The sequence below is a fragment of the Oryctolagus cuniculus genome, chromosome 2 (genome assembly GCF_051225735.1).
Source record: "Oryctolagus cuniculus isolate XC-2025 breed Fujian yellow rabbit chromosome 2, ASM5122573v1, whole genome shotgun sequence".
In the NCBI taxonomy this organism is placed as follows: Eukaryota; Metazoa; Chordata; class Mammalia; order Lagomorpha; family Leporidae; genus Oryctolagus; species Oryctolagus cuniculus.
The window spans coordinates 66,259,486-66,285,967 of NC_142868.1; the positions used below are offsets into that span (position 1 = coordinate 66,259,486).

The 26,482-nt window shown below is 47.5% G+C and overlaps 1 protein-coding gene and 1 long non-coding RNA gene across 4 annotated transcripts in view; one reads left to right on the top strand and one right to left on the bottom strand.

The window, feature by feature from the left end:
* ENPP6 (ectonucleotide pyrophosphatase/phosphodiesterase 6) overlaps positions 1-23,075 on the bottom strand; it is a 125,200-nt gene extending 102,125 nt beyond the window's left edge. Inside the window, exon 1 of one of the 3 annotated variants that reach the window (XM_002709327.6) lies at positions 22,558-23,075. In XM_002709327.6, coding sequence (XP_002709373.2) covers positions 22,558-22,798 — 241 coding nt within the window. In that variant the 5' untranslated portion in view covers positions 22,799-23,075. The remainder of the gene's footprint in view (positions 1-22,557) is intronic. The other 2 variants (XM_017338422.4, XM_089325528.1) reach the window with 2 other exon arrangements.
* On the top strand, positions 16,175-19,581 carry LOC149127777 (uncharacterized). Its single transcript, XR_016228928.1, has 3 exons — positions 16,175-16,816; positions 18,626-18,723; positions 18,808-19,581. It is a non-coding gene; the product is annotated as an uncharacterized LOC149127777 (long non-coding RNA).
* Positions 23,076-26,482: the final 3,407 nt, after the last annotated feature.

Here is a 26,482-nt window from a genome sequence, read left to right on the forward strand (position 1 = left end):
AGGTTGAATCCTCCCTTTTATATCCAACTCCCGCAGCGCTTATTGTTCACATTGTCCATTGAGACACACAAAAGAGGGCTCAAAAACTGGTCACCCATGAGGTTGCTTCGTCTGAAGGAAGCCTGGAAAGGCAGTGACTCGTGCACTATGGGGGCATCTGTGTGCGCAGGCACATGCCTTGCACATAATGTAACTACGAGACCATTGTCTAAGGGACAGACACTTAGATGGCTATGCAGGGTGACACTGCCCTGAGAGCTGCTTCCTTGGAAGCAGGAAGAAAGGGGCAGCGTGATGCCATGGGAGGAGCATGGGATTTTAGACTTGTAGTTGTTCCATTTATGTGTGCTGTGGTATTCAACAAGGTAATCGAATGCCCCAGAGCCTTGGTTTTCTCACTGGTAAAATGAGGATAATTGAGACTGCTCTTTGGGGTTTTATAAGGATTGATTTAAATCGTATTGACTGCTCCAGGCCCCAAGTGTGGTGCAAAAGACAGTAGACATTTGGGAAACGGACATTCTGTTCCCTGCTTGGCTGAATCTGACTGCGTGTAACACAGGAAGACAATGGGACTGCTGCAGAGACACAGGCTACCCATTGTCTACGCAGACTCTGGCTCTCCCAGTGGGAAGCAGCCTGGAGAACAAGCAGACTGCCGGGTGGGGAGGCAGAAGCCCTCTGCTCTGGCCCTGAGTTACTCACTGCCTGGCTAGGTGACCTCAGACCAGATTCTTAACCTCTCTACACTGAATCTCTGATGTGATTTCCAGGGTGATTATAAAGATCAGTTGAGGGCATCAAGATTAGAAAACAGAAATAACTGTCTTCATTTTGCAGAAAACCTGATGTTGTACATTCTGTATGCAGAAAATCCTAAAGAGTATACAAAAACCATGATAACTGATGATTTAGCAAGAAACACAATCAACACTTGATTTTGTATACTGCAAAAAATGAAATTAGGAAAATATTACATTCATAGTAACTTCACAAAGAATAAAATATTTAGAAATATTTAATGAAAGAAATACAAGACTTGTATACTGAAAACTACCAAGGCATTATTGATGGAAACTGGAACCAAAATAAATGGAAAGACATCACATGAATCAGTATGTGTAATATTATTAAGATGAGCATAATCCCAAATTGGTCTACAAATTCAACACAATCCCTATGAAAATCCAGGCAGATTTTTTTTTTGCAGAAATCTACAAGCTCATCCTAGATTTCATATCAAAATGCAAGCAACTCGGAATAGCCATAGCAATCATCAAAAAGAAAAACATAATTGGAAGAATTACATATATTGATATCAAAACTTGCTATAAAGCTGTAGAAATCTTGACAGTGCAATTCTTGCATAAGGATAGAACTACTGATCAATGGAATAAAATTGAGAACCCAAAAATAAACTCACACATTTATGGGCAGTTGAGTTTTGACAAAGTTTTCAGAAATCATCAGGGGAGAGGGGGATCGGGTGTTTGACCTAGAGGTTAGGATGCCTACATCCCATAACAGAGTGTGAGAGTTTGTTCCTGGCTCTGGCATCTGTCTCCAGCTTATGCTCCTGCAGAGCTTGGGAAGACAAAGGTTCTGGCTTAACTACTTGGATTCTTGACACCATGTGGGAGACGTGGATTGAGTGCCCAGCCCAGCCCCGGCTGTTACGGACATCTGAGGAGTAAACCAATGAATGGAAGCTCGTTCTCTCCTTTCTTTCATTCTCTACCTCTCAGATTAATAAATAAGTTAATTAGTTAATAAAAATTCAGTGGGAAAGGAATAGTCTCAAAAAATGACACTAGGGTCACTATCTCACTGTATAGAAAAATTAACTCAAAATAAATCCTAAACCTAAATGTAAGCGTTAAAAGCACAAAACTCTTAGAAGAAAGCATAGGGGGGGAAATCTTGATAATGTTGAGTTAGAAAGTTTTTCTTAGACATGACACAAATTTACAAGGGATAAAAGAAAAAAAACTGATAAACAGGACTTCATTAACAATAAATGCTTTTGCAGACAAGAAAACCCAAACAGAAAGTTCTAGATAGAAAACTCACAGGCTGGTGCTGTGGCTCACTTGGCTAATCCTCTGCCTGCGGTGCCAGCACCCCAGGTTCTAGTCCTGGTTAGGGCGCCAGTCCTGTCCCGGTTGCTCCTCTTCCAGTCCAGCTCTCTGCTGTGACCCGGGAAGGCAGTGGAGGATGGCCCAAGTCCTTGGGCCCAGAACCCGCATGGGAGACCAGGAGAGGCACCTGGCTCCTGGCCTCGGATTGGTGCAGCACACCAGCCGCAGCACACTGGCCGTGGCGACCATTTGGGGGGTGAACCAATGGAAAACGGAAAAAGGAAGACCTTTCTCTCTTTCTCTCTCTCTCTCTTTCACTGTCTAACTCTGCCTGTCAAAAAAAAAAAAAAAAAAAAAAAAGCTCAGAGCCTGGAAGAAAAATATTTGCAAATCATATATCCAAAAGGAATTTATATCTAGCAAATATAAAGAATTGTAACAACTAAAACTTTTAAAAAATTTAAGAATAGGAATAGGCAAAGAATTTGAATAGACATTTCTCCAAAGATGTTATCAAGTAGCCCAACAGTACATAAAAGGATGCTATTTTTTATTATTTTATGCAAACCAAAGCTACAAGAATAGGTCAACCCCAGTCAAAGGGCTATAAAAATATTTTTAAAAATTCAGAAGATGAGGATGTTGGTGAGGATGTGGAGAAATTGGAACTCTCACACTTTATTGGTGAGAATGTAAATTTGCACCTGTTTTAAAAACAGCTTAGCAATTTCTCAAAATGTTAAATCTGTTAATATGACTCAGCAATTTTATTCTTGGGTATTCAACCAAGATCAATGACAACATATGTCCTCACAGAACCCATACACAAATGTTCATAACAGCATTATTCACAACAGACAAAAGGTAGAAGGAGCCCAGATGTTCAACGACTGGTGAACAGATAAACAAATGTGGTTGATCCATATAGTGGAATGCTCTGCCACTGTAAGACAATGATGTACTGATACAATACGGGTGCCCCTCAAAGGGATTGTGCTTCACTAGGGTAACAACAGCCTTCAGCAATTTGTGACCTATTTCAACATAATTGGAAAAGAAAGGTCCAAATCTTTAAAATAATAATAACAACAACAACAACAATAATAATGGGCCAGTGTTTTAGGATGGCAGGTTAAGTCACTGTCTGCAATGCTGACATCCCATATGCAGACACTAGTTCGAGTTTTGGCTGCTTTGGTTTTTTTGTTTTGTTTTAATTTATTTGACAGATAGAGTTAGACAGTGAGAGAGAGAGACAGAGAGAAAGGTCTTCCTTCCGTTGGTTCACCCCCCAAATGGCTGCCACGGCTGGAGCTACGCCAATCTGAAGCCAGGAGCCAGGTGCTTCCTCCTGGTCTCCCATGCAGGTGCAGGGGCCCAAGCACTTGGGCCATCCTCCACTGCCTTCCCTGGGCCACAGCAGAGAGCTGGACTGGAAGAGGAGCAACCGGGACTAGAACCCGGTGCCCATATGGGATTCCGGCACCACAGGCTGAGGATTAACCAAGTCAGCCACGGCGCCGGCCCAGCTGCTCTGTTTTTGACCTGGGTCCCTGCTAATGCATCTGGGAAAGCAGTGGAAGATGGCCTAAGTGCTTGGGTCCCAGCCACCCACCTGGAAGACACGGGTGGAGTTCCAGGCTCTTGGTTTTGGTCTGGCTCAGCCCTGGCTGTTGACGCTATTTGGGGAGGAAGCCAGCGATGGAAGATCTGTGTGTGTGTGTGTGTGTGTGTGTGTGTGTGTGTGTTGCCCTCTCTCTGTCACTTTCCCTTTCAAGTAAATAAAAAGTCCTTTTAAAAAACATAGAAATGATACATTTTGACAAGATGGAAACACTGCTTAGCCTGATTTGATCATTATACTGATCAGATTTCCATTCCATATCCATAAATATGTACAAATATTATGTGTCAATTAAAAATAAAGTATTATGTTTAGTGAAAGATGCCAAACACAAGAGAACACATGCAGATGATTTCATTTGTATGAAATGTACAGAAAGGCAAACTTATGGAGACAGAATTAGGATGCCAAGGACTGGCGGTGGGAATGGGGCACAGGCTGTCTTTCCAGGGTAATGGAAATATTATACAATTTTATTGTGGTGATGGTTGCACATCTCTATCTAAACACTAAAACTGTTTAACTGTGCACTTAAAATGGATGGATTCTAAGATATGTAAATAAAGCTGTTAATCATTGGAAAGGACTTATAGAGATCATACCAGTGTAGATCCACATAGGACTTAATTAGCATATCTATCCTAGGCTAGAAGCTTTGGATTTCCTGTGACATGGGGAAAAATACCAATTCTGAGTCCTCCAAATGCAGAATTTACCTACAAAATATTGTCTTTCTTTTCTCTCTCCCTGGTGGTCTCACTGACACTGCTGCTAAGCAAACATCACCAACCTAATGACTTTTGGGGTTGTTCTTTTCTTTAATCTTCATTTTGATAATACTGATCTTTTACCAGAAACTTTCTCATTCCTTGGCTACATTGACCTTGGTTCAACCCTAGTTTCCACTTCAGGTCTGTGCTTGCCCCTCACTTCTTCTTCATTCCTTGGTATCTCTTCTTCCACACTGGACTCCCGAAATGGAAGCGAAGTCCACAAGATTCCCTCTTCACAACTTTCTCTTGCCATGACCTTTGCCAGGGGCCTCATATAATTACGTAATTTCCAACCTGCCTGCAGATGGCTTCTAAATCCATATATCCAAGCCTTCATAGCTAGTTTAAAAAAAAAATGCTATCAGGATGACTCTCATGTGCCAGTAGTGAAAGAACTACTAATTTAGACATCGTCTGGAAATCTTCTATGGACATACTAAATATGCACATCTTTTCCCTGCATATTCCCAACAGGGATGCAGTCCCCTTTGTTTTTGGAGAGACTGGGTTTCTGGAACAACTACTAGTAGTGACTGCTGGGCACATTCCTTCCTAAGCTCATTTGAACATGTTTTGATGGTGTCTCCGAAATTGGCAGGGAAAGGTATATGCCCGGGGCAGGTGTTGTGGCACAGTAGGTTAAGCCATGGCCTGAAATGCCAGCATCCCATGTGGGCGTTGGTTTGAGTCGTTGCTACTCTACTTACAATCCAGCTCCCTGCTAATATACCTGGGAAAGCAGCAGCAGAAGGCCCGAGTGCTTGGGCCCCTGCCCCCTGTGTGGGAGACCCAGATGGAGATCCAGGCTCCTGACTTTAGCCTTATCTAGCACCAGTCATTGCGGCCATTTGGGGAGTGAGCCTGCATAAGGAGGATCTCTCTGTCTCTCCTTCTCTCCCTCTGTCACTCTGCCTTTCAAATAAATAAATAAATAAATATGATTAAGAAAAAAAAAAGGTATGTGTCTTTGACAGAAGCCAGGGAGAGAGAAAAACAGGGCAGGCAATGTACTTTGCAATATCTGGGACCAAGTAAAAATGTGGACTTAGCAAGAATTATTAAATTGTTAAGAATTACAAAATGGTCACTCTAGAACAGCAAAGCAAGCCCAGGGTCCTTAGGAGCACAAGGCCCTGTGTGACCACACGAGTCACACATCCATGCAGCCGGCCACAGTGAAGCTTTTGTCCTAGACTAGGAAGAGATGAGAAGGAGCCGGTGAGTCCATTGAGAATGGAAACAGATGCACTGCTTAGCACAGAGCACCCCAGGGAGCACTAACGTCTGTGAGCTACGGCTGGGGAGGCTGGGGTCAAGGCTCTGGAATTTCAAGCCCAAGGTACAGAGCCTGGGCTTTGCAGCCACGTGGACTGGCTGGTGGCATTTGGTGGGAATCAGTGTAGACCAGTGACCAAAGCTCTTGCTCCAAATGCTTGAGACTGCTCGTGACCAAGGACCTTGGCATAATCCTAGAAGAACAAGCTCCGTACCCACACGGTAGTGCCCAAAACTAAATTTTCATGTAGCCCAGTGGGATGGGGCTCAGATTTAGGGGGTTTTAAATGTGGTATAATATACACAACAGTTACCACTTTCATCATTCCTAAGTGTCCACCTCAGTGACATTAGAATATTCACATTGTTGTATAAGCATCAGCTCCACCTATAGCTCCTTTGGTCATTTCGTACTGAAAATTCTGTGCCCATTTAGCACTTAGAACACATTCCCCCTCTCCCCAGCCCCAGATAACCACCATTCTACTTTGAGTCTCTGAGAATTTAACCACTCTAGATTACCTAATCGAGATGGAATCAAACAGTATTTGTCTTTTTGTGTCTGGCTTCTTTCACTTAGCAGAAGGTTTTCAAAGATTGTCCATAGATTTAGAGCTATTTAAAGAAAAGAGAAAGACGCAGTATTTCTTATACACCCAAGTCTGTGAACTTGGATCCACTTTACACGCAGACTAATTCATTAATCTTACCTTCGGACTAGCTGGAATTCTCGGATCCTGGAACTTCTGCTCTGCAAGCCTTTTTATCTGATCAGTCCCATGGTTCCCTCCACAGAGCCTGCCCCCTGTTTGACCTCAGGTTCCCACTGGCACTGGGGAGCTGACTTCCAGGCTCTGCCATTCTCACCTTGGACTTGGATGACCTCAAACCCACACTGCTCAGAGACCAGTGATGAAGTTCAAGCCCAGCTCTGGTCACCAAACACCCCTGGTGCCTCCCACCCCTGCCTCATGGCTTGTGCTATGCAGTTCACCTGCCAGGCCCTATATCCAGATTTCAACCTATCCAAATCCTTCAGATGCCATTCAAATAGCTATTGGCTCAGGACCCTTCCCTCTTCACCACGTGCTCTCAGTATTGATCTCTCCCCCACCCCATTCTGTTCTGTCATATGATTGACTGTTCATTTCAACACATACAAGCAGACTGTACAAAATTTGTGGAAGTGGAATCAAAAGATAAGTTTAATTTGGCCCAACAGTTTTGAACTCCATGCATAGTCTTTCCATAATACACAATTCCCTCCCATGAACTCCTTGAAGATCACTCACATTTAATTGCTCCAGGTTCACTGCAAGCTTGTCCAAGAAAACTGGCATGCCCTGGTCATCCTTAGGATAGCACTTCTCGCATAGTGAATGGCCAACACGTCATTGGCTGGATAACATTAATGTACGAAGGCATTGCCACCATGTTGGTGTGATTACCGGAGTCTGTGGTTGCACGGAGAGTGGAAAAGGAGCTGGTGAATGGAGAGAAACAGGATCTCTAGGCACCATTCAGCTCTGCAATGTCAGCGCCCTCTAGAAAAGGTGTCTGATTTTGGCTTCAAAGAGTGAGCCAGGTGGAGGAAAGCCAGGGCGTGGGAGGATGGGAGAAGAGCCCTCCCAGGGGTAGTAGGAAGGATTAGCAAAGGGAAGGACTGAGAGTGCCCAGAGAGCCTCCAACAAAAACATAAAATACAAAGAGAGAGCAGAAGAGATCATGCTTTGAATTCCATCCCACTAGGGGTTTCACAACTGGCTATAAGAACCACGGTGACCCCCTTGCTTGAAGGCTAGGAAACAGCTGATGTCACTGAGGAAAGTTTCCGAGATGAATTTTTAAGACAGCCACAAAGCTGGGTAATCAGTCCAAAAGAATAGTTGGACAGGTGGTCGGAAATTGGGTAAAGAAAGTCACTGTTCTTTCCATCTTATTCTTTTAGCTTGTAGCAAGATGTTACACTACATTTTGACATAGGCTAAAAGTAAATTCTTTGGAATGATGTTTTATTTCTTTTTTTTCCCCCACCAGCAGAGTTAGACAGTGAGAGAGAGAGAGAGACAGAGGTCTTCCTTCTGTTGGTTCACCTCCCAAATGACTGCCACGGCCAGCGCACTGCGTCGATCCAAAGCCAGGAGTCAGGTGCTTCCTCTTGGTCTCCCATGCGGGTGCAGGGCCAAGCACCGGGGCCATCCTCCACTGCCTTCCCGGGCCACAGCAGAGAGCTGGACTGGAAGAGGAGCAACCAGGACAGAATCCGGCGCTCCAACCGGAACTAGAACCCGGGGTGCCGGCGTCGCAGGCAGAAGATTAACCTAGTGAGCTGCGGCACCAGCCGGAATGCTGTTTTCTTATCTGGCATAAGGAGCTGTAGGAATATCAGCCAGTCTTCAATAATTAATCATGGCACTGGAAGTAGGGAGGTGGTTGAGCTGACCCTAAGCACCCAGAAACCGTCTAAATGGCCCCATCTCATCCCTGATCTGATCTTCGATGAAATCTACACACATGAAAATGTTTTACGTCTCATCTCCACTTCAGTTTGCACACCCTGAGAGGCGATGATGGGGCAAGAATGGAAGCAAACAACAACGCGGGAGAGCCCAGCCCAGCAGTGAAGTGGCTCTCAGGCAGAGACCCACCTGGAGAAGCTGGGTAGAGGGGCCAGGAAGGGGCGTCGGGAACTCCACCCCTGGTCATTGGGGGAAGCCAGATGCCAGCCCTGCCTTGGACACCGGCTCTTGGTGTGGTCCTGCCCTTGGGTAGCTCCTGGATCTGAGCCTCAGACCTCTGTGTCCCGTCCTGCACAATGAGACCAATACACCAGCATTTCTACAGCGTCTTCTGCTTTTTACATTTTGTAATTCTGAACCTTTGGGAATATTTGCACTGGGATAGAGTAGATTTTGTTGCATATTTCCCGGCTCATTCACATACTGTTAGTGCTGTATTTTATACAGGCAAATGCTCAGCAAAATGGACTATGAAAATCATAAACAGAAAATGTACCGGGAGGGGTGTCATGGTTTGGGACAAAGCCAGCTGGCCAGGCTGCAGGAGAAGGAGCCAGACTTGGAGTAACCAGAACCCAGAATTAGATCCGCCCACAGGGCTCAGCAGACAGCAGGCATGGCCCTGAGTGCTGGGAAACCCAGGCGGACAGGATGATCATGGCAATGGCGTTCTGTCGGTCCTGGGGAGAAGACCATCCTGCGGGAAGGTGAAGGGAGGGAACTTGGAGGACAAGGAGTATGCCCAGAAGACTCCAGAACCCAGCGAGATCAGCACAGGTCTATGAGCGCTCTGGACAATTTGTTTGGGGAAAAAAAAGTGGATCCTGAGTCCACAGATGGAAGTTCAGCAAGAAAACTCTAGAGCCTATAGAAAGATGGCGAATGCATGGCTGAGGCCACTGCGTCCAGTCACCAGAGCCAAGAGAGTCGTCTGGGCCCGGATGCACAGATTTCCTACGTTCCACTGCCCTTGAGGAAATGTAGACCAGCGGCTGTGTGGACCAGCCTGAGTGCAGGGGGTGCACAAGGAACCCACCTGGAGCGTGGAGGCCCTTCAGACTCCACTCGTCAGGGGGGCATCACGGACGGTCTTCAGACCTGTTCCTCAGAGGGGTGGTCTTCAAAGGAGGCTGGAGATGGTGACCTTTACCCAGGCTCTCTGAGCCCTGGCTACTTGCTATTTGCAAGTCTGCAGTACAGACGGAAAAAGCAAAACAAACTGCAGAAGCTTGCTTTATGCCCACTGAACTGGGAAACAACTTTTTTAAAGTCTTTTAACGTAAATGTAAGTCTATTTTCTTAAATCAGAAGGAGGGGGAGGCTTAATCTGTGTTGAATTAAAAATGTCTACTGTTCAACTAGAGATAAGCAAGCTCTGCTGGACATGGACACATTTTTAATTTAATATCCTGAATAAATAATTAATTCATGTTGTTAAAAAAGATATGCCACATGATGACATCTCTGTCCCATCTTTGTCTCTCTGTTGTCCAGCCACCCCAATAGGTAATCACCGCTTCTAGTTTCTTGTGTATCTTTTTGTTTAAAAAATTGTTTATTTATTTATTTGAAAGTCCGAGTTACACAGAGAGAAGGAGAGGCAGAGAGAGAGAGAGAGAGGTCTTCCACCTGCTGGTTCACTCCCCAGATGGCTGTAACAGCCGTAGCTGCGCAGATCCAGAGCCAGGAGCCAGGAGCTTCTTCCGGGTCTCCTACACGGGTGCAGGGACCCAAGTCCTTGGGCCAACTTCTAATGCTTTCCCAGGCCACAGCAGAGAGCTGCATCGGAAGTGGAGCAGCCGAGTCTAGAACCAGCGCCCATATGGGATGCCGGCACTGCAGGTGGCAGCCTTACCCACTACGCCACAGCGCTGGCCCCTCTTGTGTATCTTTAAGGGTGTGTTTTCCCTCCAAATGGCAAAAATCCTCTGCTGGGTGGGCCCTGATACTCCTGGATGTCGGGAGTCTCCCAGCAGGGGGTGCTCCCTGCCTTCTGCCTCTTTGTGGAGTCTGCTGGATGGAGAGAGGGAGAGATGCTGCCTCCACACCAGGGTGCATTTGTAACCAGAGACCAAAGGGACATGCGTGACAACAGTTTTAAACAGCTGACCACTTAAGATACAGAACATGGTGCTTGGAACACCTTGGGCTAAGTGACATGGCAGTGTTTTCCGGGAGCTGCTGGAACTCAGTGCAGACCCCTGGTGTCTGCTGCAAGGGCCCTCCTGCTTTGACAGGCCCCAGCTTCGACATGGTCTCATCTGCCCTCCCCGGTGGGCTCAGTGTTGGGATATCTTGCAAGCCAGAGGTACATCCTTTAGAGTCTCCTTTACAAATGAGAAAACTGATGCCCAAGGAGGGAAGGGTGCTGCCAAGTTCACATGGCCAGGGAGGGATGGACTTGAAGCAAGGACCCTTTTCATTAGTCTGGGCTGTGAGGCAACACGTTCAAGAGAGCTGGGCACATAGTCCAGGCTAGACCGACGGTCTGCTAGTGAGTAACTAAAGAACCCAATATGTGAGGTTTTCTCCAAAATGTTCATGTTTAATGTTTCTGTTCTCAATTACTGAAGCACAATATTTTCTCAACTCCACCTGTGAAGGCCAAACCCTGAAACATACAGAAACGTTTTCAGGGAAAACTAGGCATACAGAGCCCGTGGGCTAACTTACTTGTTTTGTGCCTAGAATCTGGAGGAAGAGTGCAAGGCCCAGGGAGCCCATAGGCAAACTGTGTGGGTGCCTTAACCACCACCTCCACAGACACAAAAACTTCTTGCTGCCAGAATCCTTGCCCCAGGATATCGGCGTGCAGGGCTCTCAGCTACCAACAACTGTTCTTAAACGTGGGAGACTGGCCGTGAGTTTGCCGTGATCATGAGTGGACAGGGAGTACAGAGTCTCACTGAGAGCTTCCTCCAGTCAATCCTGCCCTCTGCTCCCACCCAAGCCCCTGGGAACTCACTGGAACCTCACGTCTGTAACCCCAGCACCTACGCCATTCCTGGCCCACAACAGGTAGGCACCAAGTGCACAAGCAACCCCAGGGCTCCTTCTGCCTGTTCCTCTCATGGGAAGGCAGCCAGGACTCAGGCCTAGAAAGATGATGTGACTTAGCCAATGTCCTTGCTGTTCATGGCAAAGTCAGGCGATGAAACTTGGCTCCCCAACCCCTTTCCTGGGCCCTTTCTGATTCCCTAGGACTTCCCTCCCTAGGGCACATCAGAGATTTTGGCTTAGCAGCCTGGAGTGAGTGGAGAAAGGCTGCTTGCGATTGGAGATGATTGGCCAAGGGTCCTGGCTTTGCGGCCACCTGTAACCATTCCTGACCCATAGCACACAGGTTGAGGCACTATGCTGCAGACACCCAAACATACTCAAAATAACCTCCTGGAGGGGGTTGGGGCTTCATCAAGGGGTAACATATTTGCAGAATCTGGACCTAAAGTCTGTTTATGACTTCAGACTAGCCAGGTCTTTGTCTAAATAAGTCTGCCCACACATCAAGCCGTGACCTCCCTGTGGGCTCTTTTCTCCTTGCTGTCAAAAGGGCTGAAGATAGGCAGTGATGAAGATCAAGCCAAGTATCCAACCAGAGCCAAATGCTACACAGAGGCCCCACAGGAGCCCCAGGCCTGCCTGGGTTTCTGCTTGGTTAGGCTACGGCACAATGTCTCTATTCACAGAGAGTGACTCTGAAATGTGAGTAGGTGCTGTTTGAAGTATCTCCAAACGAGATGCTAACATGCCGAGTCAGGCTCCCTGAGAATTAATTTTAAATGTCCTTTAACCCACTTTTGGCACAACAACATTCATGATGAGGAAGGTACCGAGAGCAGCATGGTTCACCCGAAATCCCAGAAGCCTTGGCAGGAGGCATGTGGTCCAATCAATCAACAGCGTGGGGCTGCGGGAAGTGAGAGGGGGGCCGAGATTGGCCACGGTTTGTAGACCACAGTGGTTCCACGGGAATGAGCCCTCTGAAAGCGGGCAGGCTGTTATTGTAATCAGAAGTTTTCACCACATTCTAAAGCTTCGCCCACCACTCGAACCACTCCCTTCAACAGCAGCTGAATGCCCTATCGTTCCCGCTCCCTCCAGTCACCACAGAAGCCAAAAGAAACAGACTTTTTGACAAGTGGCACTTCAGTGTAGAGGGGTCTGTTGATGGGGGCTCACATAATGATCTGCCAGAAGACGTTTTTCCTACAAGCATTTCTTCCTCGGGGCAGGGGCTGGTTGGTGCGCTTCCCAACTTCTGCGGCCCAGCGCCTCAACGACCCAGCCTTCCTCCTGCAGGAGCTTACCCAGGCTCATCACAGAGACTAGAATCCTGAGCGGAAACATGGGGAGATGCCATTCAAGTGTCTCTTGGGAAATAAGTGCCAGAATTTACACAAAAGTTCGTGCAGATGAGAAAACAGATTTTAATTGTGCATCTGTGCAACTGTGGGCCAAGCAGAGAGATAGGAAGTGCATTTATTGAAGTCCATGGGGATCCATGGGATAGATTTCTCTCATTTACAACCATTGTCATTTTACATGTTTCTGGAACTCTCCTTCAAAACATTGTCTATGATCCCAGAAAGAGTCAACTCCAGGTGACTATTCTACTCAAACTGAGATAAAACCTGCTGAAAATTTACTTCTTCCAATACAGCTCACTGAAATAAAGAGATCTTGATGTTTTCCCATCTTTGCTAATAGGAGCCCCTTTATTCAGACTTCTGAATGTCTTACAGCCTTGGAATCAGTTCAAGCTCCCTTCCTAATTCTTTCCTATTCACTCATCAGCCAATCAGCAAGTTCTGTCTCAAGGGTGCTCTTCAAATTCAACTCTTCCCCTCCACCAAGACTAGGTGCTCAGACATACGAAAGGGAAAGAGGATAGAGGGAGCATATTGGACGCTCCTTGGAAAGCCTTCCAACAACTGCATGTGGGTTGTTTTGTTTTGTTTCACCAACTCATCTTTTTGTAACCCTCAGCCCACAACAGAATACAAACAGGGCTGGACCTCCTCCTCTGTCTTGTTAATGCTCATTTCTGGTAGTTTGGTTGTGATGTGTAGCCTTGAGTCATGACAGTCATTACTGATCTCTTTTAAGTTAGATCTGGCTTAAAATTCATTTTCTGCTAAAAATCTTTGCACTCATCTTTCAGTGCTTAGTTCTGGATCCACCTTCTCTGTAGGAATGTTTGAGACCATGATTCCTCCCAGTGATACCACCTCCTCCTCGCTTACAGACATGTCTCTCTATGCCATTCATTTAAATGATGCAACACTCAGCTTTGTGTGTTATTATTTTGTTCTTAAATTGTTGTTTGACATTTCAGGCATTTAAAAATATTTTCCCCTCATCTAAGTTTTCTCAGAGTAATAGACCCGCCCACAAATTTCTTACAGAAGACAGCCAATAGCCATTTAGTGTCTGTGATACATTGCATTAAAGTCAGAGTTAATTCCCACCACTTCCTGTGGGAGGATCAGACATCCCTGAACTGTTGGCTTCAAGCTTGGTTGTGAGATCTGCAATAGCCAATGAAAAGTGAGTGGGCGTGATGTGCCTGCTCTGAGCAGAAGCCTTCAGCATTATTGTGGTTTCTGCTGTTTTCCCATTTACCCTACCATGTGAGCATCGTGTCTCAGTTACTTGCATTTTAGCCTGGAGCCAAGAATGAAGAGGAAATGGGGCAGAATTAATTCCTCAAGGCCATAGACACCAGTGAGAAGGAAACCTTAGTTGTTGTGAGCCTCAAGGATGTTTGGAATTGCTTGTTATAACCACAAAACTCAGCCTAAGCTTCCTGATAAAGTGTGCAATATGTACAGTACCAGTTTCATTGTGTTGATTTAACACATATATTTCTGTATTCAGTCTTCACAACAAACCTGTTGGTTTTCTTTTCTTCAGTCTACTGATAAAAATATTAAAGTTCAAAAGAACCTTCAAATTTGAAAGGTCAAGAATTGACAGAATAATTTAAATTAGATCCTTTGTAGCAAATTCATGGCTCTTTCCAAAATGCCATGTTAGGGGTTAAATTGTGATCCCCAAAAAGATATACTGAGGGGCTGGTGCTGTAACACAGTGGGTTATGCTGCCACCTGCAATGCTGGCATTCCGTATCAAAATGCCAGTTTGAGTCATAGCCTCTCCTCTTCTGATCCAGCTTTCTGCTAATGTGCCTGGGAAGGCAGCAGAAGTTGGCCCAAATGCTTGGGTTCCTGGGAGACCATGATTGAGTTCCTGGCTCCCGTCCTTAGCCTGGCCCAGACCTGGCTATTGCAGCCATTTGTAAGGGAACCATATGATGAACGATCTCTCTCTCTCTCTTTCTCTCTCTCTCTCTTCTCCTCTCTCTTTCCCTTTGCTGTTCAAATAAATAAATCTTTCAAAAAATTTATTGAAGTACTAACCCTTGGTATCTGTTAAATGAGACTTCATTTGCAAATAAGATCTTTGTAGATGTAATCAAGTTAAGATGAGGCCATTACAGTAGGGCAGAGTTCAGCTGTATGCTGGTATCCTTATAAAACAAGAAGAGACACAGAATACACACGGGAGAACTGTGCATGACAATGGATGCAGACATTGGAGCAATACATGTACAAGCCAAGGAATGCCAGTGATTACTGGGAACATCAAAAGCTAAGAGAAAAGGCACAAAACACATTTTCCCTCAAAAGCCTTTAGAGAGAGCATGGTCTTGCTGATTCCAGATTGCTCAGAACTGTGAGCTTATGAATGTCTGTTTATGGTATGAATGTCAATGTAAGGTAATGTGTGACACTGGCCCTAAGACAAGAAAATTCCATGACTACCTCAATTTCCCGGAGAGTCTCCAGTGCCTAGGCATGGGGGTGCAAGTGGCCTAGCACCCATGCATTCTGTCACTGGCAGTCTAGTGTCACCGTCCTGCCTGTACAGTTCCCAGGGACCACAGCCTGGGTGGCCTAAACAGCCAATGTCTATTTCCTCCCAGTCCTGGAGGCGAGCAGCCCGAGATCGCGGTGTCAGTAGGGTTGGTTTCCTCTAAGACCTTTCTCCTTGGCTTGCACAGGCTCTGTTCTGCCCAAGTCTTCCCATGGTCTCCCCTCTGTGTGTCTGGGCCCTAATATCCCCTTCTTATAAAAACCCCAGTGATCTTGACTTAAGCCCCCCCCCCCCATGACTACATTTTAACTTACTTTATCTCTTTAAAGACCAAATGTGGTCACATTCTGAAATACTGCAGGTTGGGACTTCAGGGAGAGCACAGTTCAGCCACGATGTCATCTCACGTGCTTCAACACCTAAGGGAGCTTCTCGGGATGTCTATGCCCACAGCTGGGTCACACGAGCAGTGCAGGACGGAAGCTGGGAGCAGAAAGGTAGACCCCGGGCCCTTTTGTAGCCAGATGCCTCCCTCAGACAGCTGGGACCACATGCACCAGGCCACCACTGTCCTGTGTTGGTTTGGAATCAGCATTTGGTTCAATGCTTTGCTGTTACCTCTGCTTTCCTGGCTTTAGTAATCTTGACTGCAATTGGGCCCCCCGAGGGCTAGGCCGACTCCTGGTGCTGTGGATGAACTTCCTCCCCAAAGCCCAGCTCTTCTGTCCCCCTGCTCTGGCTCCGCCCTCCCCACAGGTGACACTGCTTCCAATCCTAAAACTACAAATTAAAACAAAGTGGAAAAGCATGAGTATTTTGCCATATATAATGTTATTGGACCAAATGGTAATTAATTTGCTCAGATGGCTGTTTATTGCTTTTATATAAGCAAAGCATGATTTTACTTTTTTCTCCTGATTACTTCAGGAATGTCTAAAATAAAATATAACCAACAATTTCTTTGAAACTTTGAATGTTTTAATTTTTAACTAATACTTCTTCATTACAATAAATGTTATGGGGAGAAGTCAGACATAATAAACAAATTGGCACTGTGAGAAAAATAAGGATTCTAAGAGAAGTGATGGCAGCTGTTTCAGACAGAATGGCCAGGAAAGACGTATCCACTACCGTGACCTTGGGGAAGAGATGTGAACAAAGCAGAGAAGCAAATCTTGGGCCTTTTTGGGGAGGAAATCGTTCCAGCGAGAAGAAACAGAGTGCAAGGGTCCTGAGGTGGACCGTGCCTGGCCCAGCAGGGCACCGAAGCAGCTACAGTGAGGAAGCCAGAGGAAGAGAGGTGGGAAAGGAGGTCAGAAAGGGGCTGGGTGGCGGCGCAGGCCCAGCTCTGTCGGAAGTTTTCACTTTACTTGGAGTGAAAACAGAATGGACGGGCGGATTTCAACAGAGGAGCAAGAGGGTGGAACACCTGTTTCACCGGAAATGCCATGGCCCACGAGTGGAGAGCTGAGCGCAGGGAGAAGGCAGGGGGCGCTATAACACTGCGGAGGCGCCGGGCACCCACAGGTGGTAGCCCTGGGCAGGTGCTAGCAACCAGGGCAGGGGCGCTTCAGAACCGCCCCGAAAGCACAGCTGAGTCCGGTTGTGAAGATGAGGAGGAGCCAAGGAACAAAGACTGAATCAGGGGGAGGACGGGGTCCTGGAAGCCGGGTGGTGTCGGGAAAGAGGCGCTTGAGCCGTGCCAAACGCTGCTCCTGGGCAGGGGAATCAACGCCAAGGCTGGTCGTGGGCGGCCGAGGTTGACGGTGAAAACCCCGGCACGGGCGGTCCTGGCACAGGAGAGAGAGGAAAGGGAAGGGGTACCCCAAAGTCAGGTCATCTATTTGAGAAGTCTGCATTCCAGGCAGCTGAACGCGGGGACGAGCGTCTCTGTGTAAATGCTGATCTTGGGTGAAGCAGAGAGGAGGAAGCCAGGGTGGCCGGTGCTGTGGGTGGGCAGAGGTCTGTGGGCCCCCGCCCAGCGGAGCCTGAATTGGGCTGGAGGCTGAAGATGTGGGCTTTTTTATTTTCAGAACATGATTGCTCAAGTGCTTTCTGCACTGATTTCCTTTAGACCAGGTGGACGGCTGGTTTTAATTTAAATCAGATATTTTCTTAAAAGCGGGGGGGAAGCGAACCTTACCCCGTAGTCTGCGCCTCCAGATCTGCACCACCCGTCATTTCTGGGAGTGGGATAGGAAAGGCGTTGGCACAGATCGTAATTCTAAGCAGTTAACGTCTTGGGTTTTGCTTTGGCTCCCAGGGAGAATGAACGGAGCGCCATTCTTCAGGCTCTCGCTGCCTCCTGGCCTGGCCTGGCGAGATCTCTGCCCTGAGTCTCAGGTCACACAGGGACTCCAGGCCCCTCCAGCATGCAGGCTCAGGGCTTGCTCAGTGTGGGAACTGGGCTCCTGTGCCTACCCTGCTGTGTCAGTTCTGCTCCTGACATCTGGCAGTGGAGAGAACAAGACCACCCAACCTTCTTGCATTTTATTTGCTGACTTTTAAATGTTGAAATGCCAACATACTACAGAGCAAACTTATTTCAGCGTATGTTTGCAGTGAACTTCAAATCCTACACTGTCCTGCCTGCTACTCACAACAGTTCTGGGCCATTTTCCCCAACTCCTTCACCAAAAGTGTTCAAGAATTACAAACGGATGTTGCCATTAGCCTTAGCAAAACAATGCTAAGTTATGCAAAGCGTATGCAGCATTTTCTCTTACCCATGACTTGGATTAAACACATCATTGCTTCCTTCTATTGATTTTATGTTAATATTAACTTAAAATGTGTAGACTTAGCCCAAAAGAGGGAATAACTTTGCAAAAAAAAAAATCCACAGTAACATAGATTTAAAAAGAAAGTGTTCCCATAGCATTTAATGCTGTGGTTGTCTCTTGATTAAAATTAAAAGATCAGGATCAGTGCTGTGGCATAGAAGGTAAAGCCACCACCTGTAGCACCGGCATCCATATGGGCACTGGTTTGAGTCTCGACTGTTCCACTTCCCATCCAGTTCACTGCTAATGCACATGGGAAAGCAGCAGAAGATGACCCCAAGTCCTTGGGCCCCTGCACCCATGTGGGAGATCTAGATGAAGCTCCTGGCTTTAGTTTTGCCCAGCCCTGACCATCGTGGCCATTTGGGGTATGAACCAGCAGATGGAAGATTTCTCTCTCTCTCTCTCTCTCTCTCTCTCTCTCTCTCTCTCTCTCTCTTTCTACCTCTCTCTGTAACTCTGCCTTCCAAATAAATAAATCTTTTAAAAATATTTGAGTAGATCCACGCACAGCCATTCAGCATAAAAGTAAAATATGATGATGCACACCATGCCTATGGCTGTTTATTCCAGCTCAGGTCCCATCGCTTTAAAATGTTTTCTCACATTCCTCTAATGGGAAGGAGATTCTCTGCTCTGGGCCTTGGTAGCAGGTTGGGAAACTACCATTGATGACTTTGTGTATTACTTTGCTCAGGCTGCTGTAACAGAGGACCACAGGGTGAGTCGCCTGCAGAACAAAAATGAATGCTTTCAACTCTAGATGCTAGAAGTTCAAGATCAAAGTGTCAGCAGGTTTGGTTTCCCCTGAGCCTCACCCCTTGGCTTGCAGAAAGCCTCCTGCCTGCTGTGTCCTCACGTAGCCCTTTCTCCGTACAGGTGAGAACCTGGGGTCTCTTCCTCGTCTTCTGAGAATACCTGTCGTTTTGGAAGCCCCTGTACTCTAACAGCCCCAATTTCACTTAACAACCTCTTAAAGTTGGTACCAGGGAGTGGAATGCCAACTTGAGTTCACAGGAAAGGAACATAATTCAGGTCATAACACCGTGCACCTTGCCATGCATTTTAGAATATTAGTGGATATCCGTTCTCTGAATGTCCCCCCTCAACTTAATGTAAGCTCCCTGGGGAAAGACCCAGCCTTAAGATACGGTGTCCTCCGGGCCGGTGCTGAGGTGCAGTGGGCTAAGCCTCCACCTGTGGCTCTGGCATCCCATATGGGCACTAGTTCATGTCCTGGCTGCTCCACTTAAGATCCAGCTCTCTGCTATGGTCTGGGAAAGCAGTAGAAGATGGTCTAAGTCCTTGGGCTCCTACACTTGCATGGGAGACCTGGAAGAAGCTCCTGGCTCCTGACTTCAGATCATCCCAGCTCCAGCTGTTGAGGCCATTTGGGGAGTGAATCAGCAGATGGAAGACCTCTCTCTGTGTCTCTAACTCTACCTCTCAAGTAAGTAAATTAAAAAAAAAAAAATTCTGTGTCCCCAGCAATCAACTGCTTGATTGATCTTGATCACTACTGGAATTTTATTCACATTTGTCTTAATGCAAACATGTTTTGAGGGACAAAACCAATGAGCCGTGGTGGCTTCCTGTCAGTGACTGGGCTGCACAATTTCCTTACAGGTTAGGGCTGTGGGTTTCCTGCCACCATTCTCTGGCTTCCCCATGTAACTCTCCTCTCTCCGGAGTGTCAGCCATGTGCGTAATTTCTACATAAAGGACTCCCAAGAGGGGCCAGTTCTGACTCTTAAATTCCTCAGGCCTTGCTCATGCTCATGTGTGCATCCAGCAGCACCTGAACTTCTGGCCTGAGGAGGAACTGGCTGTCCATCTCATTTTGCTCTGCAGCTGTGGGAAAGAGACCAGGGCCAAGTGAGAGCTTGTTGGAGTCTTCCCATGAGAATTCCAAGCAAGTTCGCCCAGCTCCAAGGCCAGCAGTCTTTCCAAGAACCCATCGTTCTTCACTATGTAGAAGACACCAGGGCTTCCTGTCTTCTGTGCAAGAATTTGAGTCATGAAGCAGGATCATAGCCTCTCTTATGAATTATGAGGACCCCCAAAACTGCATACTTTTAGGTACCAAAAATACCTGACCTGATAATTCTATTGCTCCACATAATGCTCAAACCACGCATTTAAGCACAATTCCCCAAAGGATATATCCTTGCTTACATGAAAGAAAGAAAAAAAGGAGCATTTCAACATCAGGTGGGAAGATAAGTAGAGATGTTGAGGAAGACGGTCTGACTCTATGCTGAGTCACTTCGGGGACAGCGGAGATGATTCCAGTTTCTTGGCCTGGTAGCTCCCCATTTGCAAATTCTACTCTAAGACTGAAAGTTTGTTCAGCAGATACAGATCCTACCAAGAACCTTTGTACCTAAGCAGGAGCCTTGTTGCATATCCAGTGTTCAGTTCTGCTCCTGTAAAAGTGGAAAAGTCAACTTCTATAGCAAGTGGCTTTTCAAATCAGCTGATCTATTTTGCCATCTGAAAACACACAGGTGTAACGTCCCGGGGGACAGATGACTTCTCCAGGCCAGCCTCAGTTTGAAAGCAAGCGTGGGATCTTTGTCAGACACTCCTGGGTTCTCTGTCCTGCTGTCCCACGGTTGGAAGGGCTCTTCTTTCATAGCCAGACCTGGGAAAGCACCCACAGACCGAAAAGAAGGTGTGTGTCTGTGCGACAGAAGCTTTGCGCAGAAGATTCCTGGTGCCAACACTGGGAGTGTGCGTCCCACCCACAAAAGGCCTTGTCACGGGCTTGGTTTCTGGGTGGACGCTGGCAGGGTCCCTCTTCACTAACTGGAGTCTGACTTGCTAACATGGATTTCATTCATTTGCAGGGAGCCCAAGCAGGCTGCACGTGGCAGTTGATGAATGGGGTCTCGCAGCAGCAAAGGCTGTGCTGGACCACTGGGGTGGGGGTGGCCTGCGGAATTGAGGCCCCCAGCCCAGAACCGAGGCGTAGCTGAGACTCACAACGACATCTGTGTGGGACCCAACAGCCTGCAAAGACTGCTCTCCTGCAAGGGGAGAAGCGTGCCAAGTGCAGACGAGAGGGACTTTTGTGATTCTGTTTATCTTAGAGACTGGCTGCTTGTTGGGGGAAATAAAGCAACAAACAAATTCCTTGCTTGTGTGTGGTCTGAGGGTTTTGTTTGTTTGTTTGTTTGTTTTTAACCTCCATGCCTTCACTGCTCATTCTGCAAAGTCTCTTTTCCCTTTTCTGGTGGGCATCAGTTTCTGGCACTCGTTGGCGTGCACACATAGAGCACCCTGTATAAAGTCAGGGACGCCCGCGTGCATAGCCCCTCTCTGCCCGCATAATTGGTCAAGCTCTCCCTGGGCTCAGAGTGTATGGCTTTGGTGCTGGGTGGAGATCTAAAACGAGATAAGAGTTGGCATCCTCTTTCCCTGAATACAATTTATCAAGTTCTCCCCGTGCTCACAGCGCACAGCCAAGTCCTGTGTAACCAGCAATAACTTCCCCGCCTCCCCGGGTTGTAGGCTAAGTCCTTGCTGACAGTCTGTTGCTGGCCCTTACAAAGGGTAGCGGCCAAACAGAAATGGTGAGTTTAACTGTGAACGGAAAGAAGGCTGCAGGTAAAAAAATTGGGGCCCACAAGGTCCCCTTCGGCTGGAGGCTTCAATGCCACTGTGTCTGGGTGTGAAACTAGTAAGGGAAACAGAGAAAGAGGGGTAGGCATCCAAGGACACTTTCAAAAGGTCACAGGAAAACAGAATGAACAGGTAAGTTTCTTTGGGTGCAAAACCATTTGAGATCCACGCCTCGTTTTTGTCATAATCCGCATTGCCCATGAACTTTGTCAAGACCTCGTGCATTGCATACTACTGCATGGATGGCAGGGCAGCTCTGTGGAATCGCATTTGGAGTTCTGACAATTCCAGATGAGCACCGTCTTTAGTCAAATCAGCTTCCCCCAAGCCAGGCAGCCTGGATTAGCGGAGGTTTTGTTTGCTTTGTTGGTGTCTTGTTGGTTTGTTTGTTACAGATGCTGGAAGGTAAGGTGGGGAATTTGAACTGCACAACAGTTTTGTTCCTTCCTCATGTCGTTTTACCTGGCCAAAAACTTGAAAGAAGGGGAAAGTGGCCTTGCTGAGGAACTCTGAGGGGTGCAACCCCCAAATCCCCTCCAGGTAATCCAGGAATACAACTTCTCTCCCGAGGGTCACCCACACAGCCTAGCACACACCTGGGGGGTGACAGATGACCATAGAGAGCTGAGGGTCAGGTGGAATTTGGCGTGGCCCCATGAAGACCTGTTGCTTTTTCCACTTGAACTTGGCCAGCGCTGAATTAGCTAGGATGGGTGTTTGTCAGATAGGCGCTTGTCAACTCATTCGGTCTCATCTGTTGCTGGGGCTCAACCCTCCGCCACACCAAGAATCCAAAACAGCGCCCAAGGAAAACTCTTGAGAACAACACAACTGTGAAAAAAATCTTCCCGGCCAAGACCACAGACTTCTTGTCAACCTCTGGTGTCCCAAAGGACCAGGGACATCTGAGCACTTAAATGAAACCCCAATAGCAGGAACTCACCGTTCCCTGCTTGGCTCCAGCACCCCCGGTCCAGCCCTCCCCGAAGAGGCCACAGCACTCACCTGTCATGAGCGTGTAGTAGTTGGGATAGGAGAGGCTGGGGAAGTCGGGGGTCAAGTAATCCACTTTCACTCCCCGGCTCACGATGTCTCTGAAGCCAGGCAGGGACCCCAGAGCCTCCTCGCTGATGTAGTCCGAGCGGAACCCGTCCAGCAGCAGTACCAGGAGCTTCCGGCGGGCAGAGCCTGGCTGAGCCGGGCCCAGTACCAGCACCAGCAGGAGGGCCCCGAGCTTTGCGGCCATGCTGCCAGGAACCTGCCAGTGGCTGGCTGGCACGGCCGTCCCCTTGCAAAGACTGAGGACAGACGATCTGTAGCTATTCTCTCTTCTAGGGGCTGGACCTTGAGCTGCTGGCCTTCCTGAGCCAAACTGACTTTCAGAATTTAAAGGGCCAGCACCCCCTTTTTCAAACACCCTTAGCTGGGAAGTCCTGAGACAGATAAGCTGGGGTCCCAGACAGCCCAGAATTCACACCAGGGGAGAGAGTACAACCTTATTATTGTTGGTGACGGTTCCAGAAATACAAGTGCCCACAGAGAGGTGGAATTTTAGAAGATGACAAAGTCAACACCGACTTTGCGGTTGGGTTAACCAAAGGGAGGAGCCAAGGAGAAGGCAATCTTTTCATTTGTTTCTCTCCCACGTTTGCCGGATTTAAACTCCCTGCCCTCTTCACTTGCCCTTTAGTAAGGCAAACCTCTTCATTTGGAGTTTAAACACAAGACAATCCAGTTCAGTGTGCCCATGTGAACTTCTAGCCTGGTCTCCTATACCATAGCATTTAAAATTAAATGATGTGCCCATGTCTCGACCATTTATTTTTTTTTCTTTTGCATCTATAGGCAGTGTTATTATTTTTATTTTTCCAGTATGAATGACCTGCTGATGCCCAAGCCCATCTATAGGAGGAGGTGGTTCAGAAAAGAGAGAAGTTTCCAGAGCTGGACAAGGAGAGGCCTTCCTGGCAGGCTGGTCAGCGATGTTGCCTCAAGAGGGCAGACGTGAGACAGAGAGCGGCAGAACAGGAGTTTAAAATGGAAAAGCAGAGCTAGAACTGCGGTCTGGGCTTTGGACAAGGGGTGGAGCCAGAGGCGGTGGTGGTTCAGCACCAGGGAGGTAGGTGGAGGGAGGGGAGCCGCGGGGCTCAGGTGCACAGGAGGCAGAGTTAGCACTACGTCCCCCCATCGCCAGGGTTCCCTAGAGTGGCTCTTGCATTTGGCATAGTTAAATCCTACATTGGGAGTAAAGGCTGATGCTTAGCAAAGCTCTGATGTTATTAGTGTTACGGTGCCACCCGGGGGATGATGACACTTGCAAGGGCGTGGGCAACAGCTGACAGAGGCTGAGGACAGACGCTGCCCACTCTCATCTTGGCCAATTCTAAAGCGCCTCTCCACCTCAGCCCGCTCCCTCCCTGCCTGTGCCTTTCCTTCTGTGTTCTGTGTGTTTGGCGTCAAGCTCTTACATGGGACTGCCCATGTCACCCTCTAAATCGTGAGAACACAAAACACATCAGCCACATTGCCAGTCCCATCTCAGGTGACCTGGACAAGAATTAGGCTTTATTTTTCCAATAAAATGTTAACAATTTGAATAATTAGAAGATAAGAAAAGAGGGGGGTGAATCTTAATGGTTTGAAACAGCGTTATTCATGTTTGAGCTGTAGAGCATACTTGTCATTTTTTTTTTTTTGACAGGCAGAGTTAGTGAGAGAGAGAGACAGAGAGAAAGGTCTTCCTTCCATTGGTTCACCCCCCAGGTGGCTGCTACAGCCGGTGCGCTGCACCGATCTGAAGCCAGGAGCCAGGTGCTTCCTCCTGGTCTCCCATGCCAGTGCAGGGCCCAAACACTTGGGCCATCCTCCACTGCCTTCCCGGGCCACAGCAGAGAGCTGGACTGGAAGAGGGGCAACCGGGACAGAATCTGGCGCCCCAACCGGGACTAGAACCCGGGGTACCGGCGCTGCAGGTGGAGGATTAGCCTAGTGAGCCGTGGCACCACCCGATACTTGCTTTTTAAAAAATTTTTTTAAAGATTTATTTATTTATTTGAAAGGCAGAGCATCAGAGAGAAAGAGAGAGAGAGAGAGAGAGAGAGAGAGAGAAAGAAAGAAACCTTCCATCCACTGGTTCATTCCCCAAATGACTGCAACAGCCAGCTGTGGCCCAGGCGAGGGCCAGATCGCAGCCAGTAGCCAGGAACTCCATCTCGGTATCCCATATGGGTGGCAGGAGACAATCAATGGGGTTGCCGCCCACTGCTTTTCCAGGCACATCAGCAGGAAACTGCATCAGAGGCAGAGCAGCTGGGACTTCAGCTATTGCTCTGATTTAGAATGCCAGTGCCACAAGAGGCAGCTTAACTGGTTGCGCCATGTCAGCCTCTGCTACTTATTTTTTCAAGACTGGCCACGCTGTGAGGTCGTTTCCTATAGAGGTTCTATTCGAATTATTCAAAAAACTTCCTCTGATTTTTGGAACCCTTTTGTCCCCCAGGCAGCTCAAAGTCTTGCTAGGAAATGCATGAGCTCTCAGGAATGAGCCGGTGCCCAGCCTCATCCAGAAATGTGTGTTAGTTGGGCTTCTCCAGTCACCCCCAGCAGGGTATACCCGTATATGCAGATAGATGAGAGGGGAGTCACCAGGGGGATTGGCTCACGATTAAGGAGGCTGAAGAGCCACACACACGGCAGGCAGTCTGCAAGCTGCAGCCCCAGGAGGGCTCAGTCCAGGCCTCAAGGCCTCAGAACCAGAAAGCCAACCGTGCAGCCCTTGACCCAAGGACATGGTCTAAGAACCCAGTGGGTCACTGGCGTATGTCTTGGAGTCCAAAGATCAGAGAGGCTGGAGTTCGGATGTCCAAGCACAGAGGGGTGTCCACTTCCAGCAGAGACAGGAAATGGCAAGTATCCCATCTGCCCTCTCTGGGGTCAGCCCTGGAATTAGGAACTTAATAAACTGTAAAGGATTTAAATCATACATACTATATTTTATAGCCATCAGAATGCCATTTAATAACTAAGATAAAATAAAGACATTTTCAGATAGCCAAAAGCTAGAGAATTAGTCACCAGCAGAACTGTACTACATGAAATATTAAGGATGTCCTTCGGGTTAAAGGGAAATAACACAGGTTGAAAATGGAGATTCACAGGAAATAGGAAAAGTTGATCATATGTAGTAAATACGTGGATAAATATATATAACTATTTTTTAATGTCCCTAAAAATAAATAATTTTTTTTGACAGGCAGAGTAGACAGTGAGAGAGAGAGACAGAGAGAAAGGTCTTCCTTTGCCGTTGGTTCACCCTCCAATGACCGCCGCGGCCGGCGCACCGCGCTGATCCGATGGCAGGAGCCAGGTGCTTCTCCTGGTCTCCCATGGGGTGCGGGGCCCAAGCACTTGGCCATCCTCCACTGCACTCCCAGGCCACAGCAGAGAGCTGGCCTGGAAGAGGGGCAACCGGGACAGAATCCGGTGCCCCGACCGGGACTAGAACCCGGTGTGCCGGCACCGCAAAGCGGAGGATTAGCCTAGTGAGCTGTGGCGCTGGCCAATTTAAATTAAAATCATAAAATTATGATGGGATTTATTAAGACTTAAAAGGTATAAAAGCAACAACATTAAAGACACAGGTAGAATGTTTAAATGGAATTAAACTATTGCAAAGTTTTCACCATTTATGAAATGTGAAGAGTCAGGTAGAAAGAGTCAAATGTAAACGATCAAATACAGATTCCAAGCAGACTGCCGTAAGATACATACTGTTATCCTCAGAGAAACCACTTTGAAAAAATACAGAGAGCCACAGCCAGTAGAGAATTGGGAGACGATCTGAACCTGACAAGACCATATACTAAAATCCCACAGCAAACATCACACTCAATGACAAGAAGCTGAGAGCCCTTCCTTTAAGATCAGCAAC